Here is a 9,603-nt window from a genome sequence, read left to right on the forward strand (position 1 = left end):
TGAAGCTCATGGACATAAATAAATGTACACTGTGAGACAAAGGGAAAATTCACTGGACCTACTTGTGCCTTCATTTTTGCAGTGTTGGAGCAAGCCCTGTGAGAGCTGGCAGTGTTGTACTGGGCTGGTCAGGTGAGAACATGATGAAGGGAGGTTACAGGAGCCTCTGTGTGCCTCTGTGTGGTGCCAGATGTGTGTGAATATGCTCCCTTCTGATAATAATAAAAGAAAAAATCAACCTAGGTCTCCTTTTACCTCCTGTTTTTAGGCTCATGCCCCCAGACTGAGTTAGAGCTGAAAATAGGATTTGCTACAGCCTGTAACTAGTCCAATTTTGCTCCCCAAATACCATATCCTCATGTTTAGAGCAGAAAACAAGCAAAAAATCTCACAGAATAATAATCTGGCTGCTGGTGTATTAGTGTTGTAAAACAGCAGATCTGCCACACATATCTTTCCTGATCCTAGCAATTTTTGCTCCTGAATTCAGCAGGATAAAGGGAGTCAGAAAGGAGCAGCTCTGAGTGCATTTCAGAATCCAAATCTTCTTGAAATTCACACAGCACCACACCAAAAGCATGCTCCAATGTGGGATGCTCCTGCTCTTGTCACAACCTCTCCCAAATTTTAGGTAGGGGAGCTGCAACTCCAACTGCTTCAATCCCAAACTCCAGCACTATTCCTGTCCAGGAGCACTGCAAAGGCATCTGTGCTGGCTGCTGCAGGATGTTACCTTTTCCAGCCTCAGGAGGAGAGATAAGAATAGACAGCACATTTCTGCTGCTCCTAAAATGTGGACTCTGATACATAATGGCTAAAGAATACTACGAGATGACAGTGCCACTTTTGCCAGTTCCAGACCTCTTTTGGCAGCAAACCTTTACATTCTAGAGACTAAGAATCTATAAGATTCTATAAGAATCTGGCAATAATGCACCCTGCTCTGCTAGCACTTTAAAAATTCCCTGTAGAGTGCCTTTTTGTCCTCTCCCCCAGTGTGAACCCAAAGTTTTACGTTTAGATAGAGATCAAGAGCAGCCATCCTTTCCCTTCACACAGATCTGTGCCCAGGGCACGGAGCTTAAGCAAAGTCACATTAACCCTGATCCAACATCTTGTTCTTTTTCAAGGCAGCCAAAAGCTACACCACAATATTTCAATGGGACAGTGGGATTAATCCACCAGTGGGAATTATGGTGTTAGATGTGGTTAAATCTGGCTGCTCAGTACTCGGGGGAGCGTCCCAGAAGATGTAGGGATTCAGGCTTGGCACTGCCGCTGCCTGGCAGCCCGGCTTGGTGGAAGGCGTTGATCTTCCCTGAACGTGTAGAACACCAGAGTGCTGGGCAGCGCTCGTCACGGCAGTTTGGGAAGGGGGCTGCTCCAGCCGGAGCGGGGGATCGATGCTGATGCCAGATCCGAGATTTGCAGCAACGCTGCTCCGAGAGCCAGATTGTGCATGGATGTGATGCGCGATGTGCGATGTGCGCGCGTCTGTGCGGCGTGTGCGGAGGATGTGTGCGGGCTGTGCGTGTGTGCGGAGGATGTGTGCGGGCTGTGCGTGTCTCTCTGCGGGCTGTGCGTGTGTGCGGGCTGTGCGTGTGTGCGGAGGATGTGTGCGGGCTGTGCGTGTCTCTGTGCGGTGTGCGTGAGTGCGGTGCGTGCGCGCCTGCCGGCTGCCTTCTGCCGAAGAGGCTGCTTGACTTGCTTTCTATTTTGAGGGCACGGATTCAGGGACTCGGGGCCAAAATTTCTCCGGACCCAGGTAAATCTGCTTGTTACCTTATTCCCCTTCCCGGCTCCGAGTGCCCGCGCTGTCCTGCAGGTGCTGTCAGAGCGCTCCCGCGAAGAGCAGCCGAGCCGGGAGCGGAGCCGGCTGCGAGAGCCGCGAAGGGAAGGGGGGACGGGGAGTGGGACAGGGGGGCTGGGAAAAACGTGTCCCCCCCGCCCCCGGCTGACGTCAGCGCGGCTCCGCGCGGGGCACCCGGCAAAAGCGCCGCGCCGCGCCGCGCCCCGCGCACTGCCCGCGCACTGCCCGCGCTCCCGCCGCGCCGCTCTCGGCCCCCGCCCGGCCAACTTCCCGCACGGCCGCGGCCGGGACGGGCCCGGCCGGGACGGGACGGGACGGCGGCGCCCCGCTGGGCTCCTGCTGAGGCGTGAGCGGGCGATGCCGCTCGCCGCCGGGCGCCTGGCTCCCGGGGCGCGGCGGCTCTCGGCGGCGGCCACTGCCCCCACTGCCCCCGCGGGCGCCCCGAGAGCAGGTACGAGCGCGGGGGGCGGCGGGGAGCGCGGTCCGGGGGCGCCGCTGCAGCGGGGAGGATTCGCTGTCGGTCGCTGCGTCCCCCGGTTTAAGATGCCGGGAGGCACCGGGGGCCGGGCAGCCCGGTGCGCCGTGGCTCCGGGACGGGCAGCGGGGACGGGATCGTGCTGCCGGCGGCCGCCGGGGCGGAGGCGGCGGCCGCGACGGGCGGGGGATGGGGCGGAGAGCCCAGCGCCGGGGACCCGGGTTTCGGGGATCTCCCCGACGGGGCTTCCCCCACACCAGCTCCGCAGGCGCTTTCCGAGAGGAAAAGAAGGGAGGAGGAGGGGGGGATTCCAGAGGAGTTTGGAAGTCGCTGCTTTGCAGCTTCCTTTCCCCCCCAGCCTTCCGACCGGCTTTCGCTCTCCCCGTGCAGCCTCTGCTCCCGGCCGTGTTCACTGGGGATTTCTTCTTTCTCTCCTTACCTGTCTCACAAGGTTTGACTATAGGTACCAAAGCAGGGATCGACGGCGCATAAAGATGCTGAAGGGTGTTTGGTTGCTCAGTTTGTTAATAGTGGCTGGGATCTCGTGGACAGAGAGTCGCAAACCTGCCAAAGACATTTGCAGCAAGAGCCGCTGCCCTTGCGAGGAGAAGGAGAACGTGCTGAACATCAATTGTGAAAACAAGGGATTTACAACCGTCAGCCTCCTCCTGCCGCCCCCGTCCAAGATCTACCAGCTGTTTCTCAATGGGAATGCACTGACCCGCCTGTTCCCCAATGAGTTTGTCAACTATTCCAACGCCGTGACCCTGCACCTGGGCAACAACGACATGCAGGAGATTCGTACAGGGGCCTTCAGCGGCCTCCGCACCCTCAAGAGGCTGCACCTCAACAACAACAAGCTGGAAGTGCTGAAGGAAGACACCTTCCTGGGCTTGGAGAGTCTGGAGTACCTGCAGGCTGATTACAATTACATCAGTGCCATTGAAGCGGGAGCATTCAGCAAGCTGAACAAGCTCAAGGTGCTGATCCTCAATGACAACCTCCTGCTGTCCCTGCCCAGCAATGTCTTCCGCTTTGTGCTCCTCACTCACCTGGACCTGCGGGGGAACCGGCTGAAGATGATGCCTTTTGCTGGTGTGCTGGAGCACATTGGAGGCATCATGGAAATCCAGCTGGAGGAAAATCCTTGGAACTGCACCTGCGACTTGCTGCCACTCAAGGCCTGGCTAGATACCATCACCGTGTTTGTGGGTGAGATAGTCTGTGAAACCCCCTTCAGGCTTCACGGGAAAGATGTGACCCAGCTCACCAGGCAAGATCTCTGCCCTAGGAAAAGTTCCAGTGATTCAAACCAGAGGGAAAAACACCCTGTCCTCTCAGATCCACACATCTCGAGGCTATCGCCCACAGCCAACTCTGCCATCAATCCCACCAGGGCCCCAAAAGCCAGCCGGCCACCCAAAACTAGGAACCGCCCCACCCCCCGTGTCTCTGTGTCAAAAGACAGACAAATATTTGGACCTATCATGGTTTACCAGACAAAGTCTCCTGTGCCCATCACATGCCCAGCTGGCTGCATCTGTACATCCCAGAGCTCAGACAATGGCTTAAATGTTAACTGCCAAGAGAAAAAGATAAGTAACATCTCCGATCTCCACCCCAGGCCAACGAGTCCAAAGAAACTTTACCTTACCAGTAACTATCTGCAAGTCATCTATAGAACCGATCTCACAGAGTACAGCTCTCTGGATTTGCTGCATCTAGGAAATAACAGAATTGCAGTGATACAAGAAGGTGCCTTTACAAACCTCACAAGTTTACGCAGGCTTTATCTTAATGGCAACTACCTTGAGGTTCTGTACCGATCCATGTTTGAAGGGCTGCACAGCCTGCAATATCTCTATCTAGAGTACAATGTCATTAAGGAGATCCTGCCACGCACATTTGATGCTCTGAGTAATCTTCATCTGTTGTTTCTCAATAACAACCTGCTCAGATCCTTGCCCGATAATGTCTTTGGAGGAACTTCCCTCACCAGGCTCAACCTTAGAAACAACCATTTCTCGCACCTGCCTGTGAGAGGAGTCTTGGACCAGCTCTCAGCTCTGATTCAGATAGACCTCCAAGAGAACCCTTGGGACTGCACGTGTGACATCCTGGGGCTGAGGAACTGGATAGAGAAAGTCACTGACCAGAACAACCAGCAGTCAAATCCCCCTGTAGTTATCAATGAAGTAATATGTGAGTCTCCCAGCAAGCACTCTGGAGAGCATCTGAAATTCCTGAGCAAAGAAGCCATCTGCCCAGAGAACCCCAACTTGTCAGATTCTTCTGTCCTCTCCATGAACCAGAACACTGATACCCCCCATCTCAGTGCCTCACCCAGCTCCTACCCAGAATTACACACTGAAGTTCCGCTGTCTGTCCTAATTTTAGGCTTGCTGGTTGTGTTTATTTTGTCTGTTTGTTTTGGGGCAGGTCTGTTTGTCTTCGTCCTTAAGCGCCGGAAGGGGGTGCAGAGCATGCCCAGCAGTGCCAACAACGTAGATATAAGTTCATTTCAGCTCCAGTATGGGTCTTACAACACTGAGACCCACGATAAAACTGAAGGACATGTTTATAACTACATTCCCCCTCCTGTGGGACAGATGTGCCAAAACCCAATCTACATGCAAAAGGAAGGGGATCCAGTTGCCTATTACAGGAATCTCCATGAGTTTAGCTATAGCAGTCTTGACCACAAAAAAGAAGATCCCACCAGTCTTGCATTTACAATCAGTGCAGCTGAATTACTGGAAAAGCAGTCTTCACCAAGGGAACCAGAGCTTCTGTATCAAAATATTGCAGAAAGGGTCAAGGAACTCCCCACTGGAGGATTAGTTCATTATAACTTTTGTACCTTACCCAAAAGGCAGTTTGCCCCTTCATATGAATCCAGACGCCAAAACCAGGACAGGATAAATAAAACTGTTTTATATGGAACTCCCAGGAAATATTTTGCAGAACAGTCTAAACCTGAGCATCCTTTACTCCAAGGAAAGCTACAAACAGAACCAGACTACCTCGAAGTTCTGGAAAAACAAACTGCAATCAGTCAGCTGTGAGGGGGGAGGTGGGAGACAAAAGAAATTTTTAAAATGCGCTCAGCATCACATTTCTTTGAGTCTGAACTCAGTACCGAATCTGTCGCATTCCCAACATTTCCACTTTTTTAAATCAGAGAAGGAGTGAGAGAGGAAAGGAACCTTTGCAGCATAGCAGGGATGTGATGTTGCTTTTACAATGTTCCCTTTAAGTTATTGAAATATCTCTCTCCTTTTGACCCTTCTCTAGGAACTGTCATTGCAAATGTATCTTTCTGTAATAGATCTTACATAATTCTTTTTGATTTTGAAGGAAATGAGCAAGGGGGTCTTTGGGGTTTCTGTTATTTTTTCTTTTAATTTCAAAATGGAAACTTAATGTATTATGTAGAAGATCTCCAAAGATCTTTTTTTCCTGGACTATGACTTTCTTTTGTAAATAATAATATACAGTACTGCTGTTTCAATTACCAACTATAGCCACTGGGCGTCACTTTTTTGTGTTAAAGTGCCTTTGCACTTTAAGTACATTATTACTTAATTGTTGCTCTTAGCTTTGATAAATTGAACCTATTTTAATGTGTTGTATTTTTGAAATTAAAAAAATTGTAAAATAGATCTATATGTCAGCTGCATTAAATCAGAGGGTTTGATTTATAGGAAAGCTGCCCTTCTTTAAATGACTCTAGTTCTAGGACCTTACAGACTTAAATGTAAATTATTGGGGTATTTCTTCTCTCTAGGTTTGTTTAGAGTGACTCACTGAAATCAACTGAGAGGATTTAGCAATGGACTAGAGGTTATCAAATGCCTCAGCTGGGAATAACAGCTCATTAATAAAGGATGTTTAACACAATGTCATAGTGAACTGAACAATTAATGTCCTTCTTAATACATTGCATTGCAGCTTTAACACAGTAATGTTCAATGTCTTTAGATTATTGTCATACTTAACAGAACATTACTCATAATATTTTTGCATTGGATTAAGTGCTTTTATACATTTTGTGACAGAGTTTATATTTGTAACTTTTTGGACTGAAATTAACATGTCCTCTTCCTGCCAGATACATATTTTTTCATAAGCAGGGACACCAGCAGGGGTCATCCCACACCTCATTTAATTTGTAACAGGCAAATGAACCAATGCCAAAGGTAAAAATTGGATCCGGGAATTTGGAGTCCTCCAAATCAAGGTAGCTGAAATCAGTATGTGCATCCCACTAACTTTTGGTAGTCTGAATTATGTCTATGTCTGTGCTTTTTGTCTCTAAAGCAGAAGTAATACTGCAATAATTAAATTTCTTCTGTTAGAGAAAACTACCATTAAGTTCAGTGTCTTAAGTTTTATAAAATGTTTTAACTGAATTCCAATCTCAGCACTGGTTTTCTGAAGCCCATCAGTGAACAAATGCAGTGAGTCTTCTCCTTTCCCATTAACTCAGGCCTGTTTTGCTTCAAGCTTTATGTTATCACCTTCAATTTACTTTTCCTTCATGGAGAATATTGAAACCATTTTTATTAACAAGTGTACAGTCAAACTTTATTAAGCCTTATTAGCTTCTAAATAATTTTTAGATGCAAACATTATTGTGCAATTTAAACAAACAGCCCTTATTTACAACAAAACCAGTTTTGTTTTGTCTGTTCTAAATCCTTATGCAACTGGGATGGTGATCTGCATATAAAGTAGGCCAGGCTTTTCAATTCCTTATTAAAGCAATTGATGGGGTCTGAAAGAAGCACACTGTTTCCTTTTCATAAATAGGTTACTGCACATAATAATCCTTTATTATCATGCAGAGATTGAAGTGGCCTCTGCTGACTGATTTTTAGAGCTTTACTATAGTTAATAATACAGTATCTACAACTTGGAGAAATTTTCAGCAATAGCATTTAAGCTCTAAATAACAACAATCAATATTGTTCTAATCAGGACATTGCCAAAAGGAAGTTGCTTTATATTTAAGAGCTAAAGAGGCTTTGCATGTGTATTGCCAGATATCTGAGTCACTTAGTAAAATGCCTTCTAATGATTTATGTGACATCTGAGTACATGAATATGCTAACATGTCAATTCTTTGTGTTTAGAATCCATAGCATCTATGGCTGTTCATTAGATCAGGTTTAAAATTGAAGTGCTACAATGAACTACTGAAGAATCAGTCTTCAAAATGGTCTCACATCAAGGAGGAGGTGAAATGGTATCACTTTAGTTGAACTTGGAACATTTGACTGGAATTGCATCCATCTTTGAGCAAGGTACTTGCTTGAAAGCTTCCAGTACTGATTATCTTATTAATGCTCCTTCCCCTGGGAAATTAAAAGCATTTATTACTGAAACACTGAGAAAAGTATAAGAATTATTTTAAAGTAAATTTATTAAATCTTTCCAGGTATGAATTTAGTATTTCCTGCAGAACAAGTACCATGTTATGTCTGGCAGCAGCTAGGATATTATTATTTATTATTCCTCAGTGAACCAGAACCAATTACAAATGGTTTTTTCCTCAGAAAAAAAACCCTAATTTTCCCAATAGAAATGTTTTCAGTGTTCTAGTGTTTGCAAACAACAGAGACAGGAAATTGATTCTTTTAGTAATGTTATATTGTTTGGTTTTAGTGCTTCAGTCTCAGTACTTTGATGTTTGCTTTGGTAACACAGCCATACTTTACAGAAGTTGCTGTTGCTTTACATTTCCTTAGGTTTCCTAGTGGAATTTATTTAATGACTAGATTTTATTTTGCATCTTCAGTAGCAGCTTAAAAATTATTATTGCTGTAGATCTTTTGGGTTTGTTTTTATACCCTTCAGCTGACATCTATTAAGCAATTCTTTTCATAGCATTGTCTAGGTGAAAGAGAAGATTTTTTTCAGTTACACTTAAAGAGATTTGTTTAACAGGGAAAGTGTGTCAGCAGCTGCTGTATAGAAGGTCTCCACATTTCTTCAGCTGTGCTGCCCTGGAACCTGCTGCTTTTTAGGGGAGAGCTGCTTGCCTGAGTCGTGGCTTGATAATGAGTCTCAAAAAAAATTTCTTTCACAGTTTGAAAAGTTGAACTGTGAAAATTATGTAACCAGGTTAGCAAAGTTGTTTTCATTCCCTTAAGAAAATGGGGTGCAAATAGTTTTGTTTCTTCATAATTTTTCTTTTGTGAAAGTGAACTTAATGACCTTTACAGAAGCAGTAACAATGTAGACTGAGCCACTGTTGAAACTATGCAGTTATTTCCAGTGAAAATGGAAGAGTGCTACACTTCAAAAGCATGTTTGTTTTGTTTTTTTTGGAGACCTTTCTGGGTAAGTATTAGATAAAGTTTATCAACATACTTCCCTTTTTCTCCCCAGTGACAGAAAAGCTGTCACTTTTTGGCCACTCCCCATGCCCAGTGGTGCTCCTCCTTCCTGCAGTCTCTACCTTCCATCAGATTTTTCCTGTTTGGGCTCCAGCCCTTGGGCTCAGCTCCTACCTCACCTCTATTATCTGCTTCTAAAGCCCTATCATGCCCCAGTCTTTCCACCTGCATCTGTTCCTATAGGCTCTCTATTCCTTCCCTAGCAAGCTCTGAAGGATCTGTTTCAGCTTTGAAGGGAGTTGATGTCCCTGCTCCACCAAGAGCAGTCCTTACTGCCTGCCCTGGCACTGCTGAGGAGCCCTGTGTCAAATGAGATACCTGATCCCAGTGGTTTTCCTGGGAGCTGTGCTGAAGGAAAGTCTGCATAGTTGTTCCCTTTTCCCCTCATTGAACAGAGAAGAGAAGTCTAAAATCACAGAGTGTTTATTCCCTGAGTTCCAGCCTGGGGCAGGTGGCATAACCTGTGTCTGTGCAAGCAGCTCTTCTGAGCAGGAGCAAATGGATGAGCTTGCTGAAACCACCAGCATCACATCACTCTTTGCTGCAGTTTTGGTTAGTTGTCTTCAGCATGAGTTAATCTTGCCAAAATTAGCCACTAAAATTTTAAACTCAAACTGGTTGTGTAGAGTCTCTAGAGGAAATAGCAAAAACACCAGGCTTGATGATTTATTCCTGCTCACAATACAAGGCATGAATTGGGCTACAGATATGCCTGCTTTCTTCCAGGAAGTGTAGAGAGGATGGATAATGAGTGCTGATAGCAGCTAATTCTCACATAGCTGCAGTCAGCCCAGCTGACCATTTTCCAGCACACCCACATGCAGCATCCATGCTCTGCTGAGTATCTGCCAGTCTCTACTCCAAGACATTTTTTTTTTCTGTCCATGAGAGTAGCATTGCCTGTGGAGTTTAAACCC

At 46.4% G+C, this 9,603-nt stretch overlaps 2 protein-coding genes across 3 annotated transcripts; both read left to right on the forward strand.

Annotated features, from left to right (window-relative positions):
* The first annotated feature begins 1,395 nt into the window (after positions 1–1,395).
* Positions 1,396–7,226, forward strand: SLITRK2 (SLIT and NTRK like family member 2). 2 transcript variants are annotated; one of them, XM_056491751.1, is made up of 2 exons: positions 1,396–1,765; positions 2,737–7,226. In XM_056491751.1, the coding sequence occupies exon 2, from the start codon at positions 2,780–2,782 to the stop codon at positions 5,348–5,350; it is 2,571 nt and encodes an 856-aa protein (XP_056347726.1). In that variant the 5' UTR covers positions 1,396–1,765; positions 2,737–2,779; the 3' UTR covers positions 5,351–7,226. The 2 variants fall into 2 exon arrangements, with proteins under 2 accessions (XP_056347726.1, XP_056347725.1); XM_056491750.1 differs by lacking the exon at positions 1,396–1,765 and adding an exon at positions 2,116–2,261.
* Positions 1,483–2,160, forward strand: LOC130253316 (translation initiation factor IF-2-like). The gene has a single exon (XM_056491812.1). The coding sequence runs from the start codon at positions 1,483–1,485 to the stop codon at positions 2,158–2,160; it is 678 nt and encodes a 225-aa protein (XP_056347787.1).
* Positions 7,227–9,603: the final 2,377 nt, after the last annotated feature.

This window comes from Oenanthe melanoleuca, chromosome 4A (genome assembly GCF_029582105.1).
Source record: "Oenanthe melanoleuca isolate GR-GAL-2019-014 chromosome 4A, OMel1.0, whole genome shotgun sequence".
Lineage (NCBI taxonomy): Eukaryota > Metazoa > Chordata > Aves > Passeriformes > Muscicapidae > Oenanthe > Oenanthe melanoleuca.

Excerpts from the sequence above, each read along its gene's own strand:
- SLITRK2 (XM_056491751.1), top strand. The coding sequence starts at position 2,780 with ATGCTGAAGGGTGTTTGGTTGCTCAGTTTGTTAATAGTGGCTGGGATC.
- LOC130253316 (XM_056491812.1), top strand. The coding sequence starts at position 1,483 with ATGTGCGCGCGTCTGTGCGGCGTGTGCGGAGGATGTGTGCGGGCTGTG.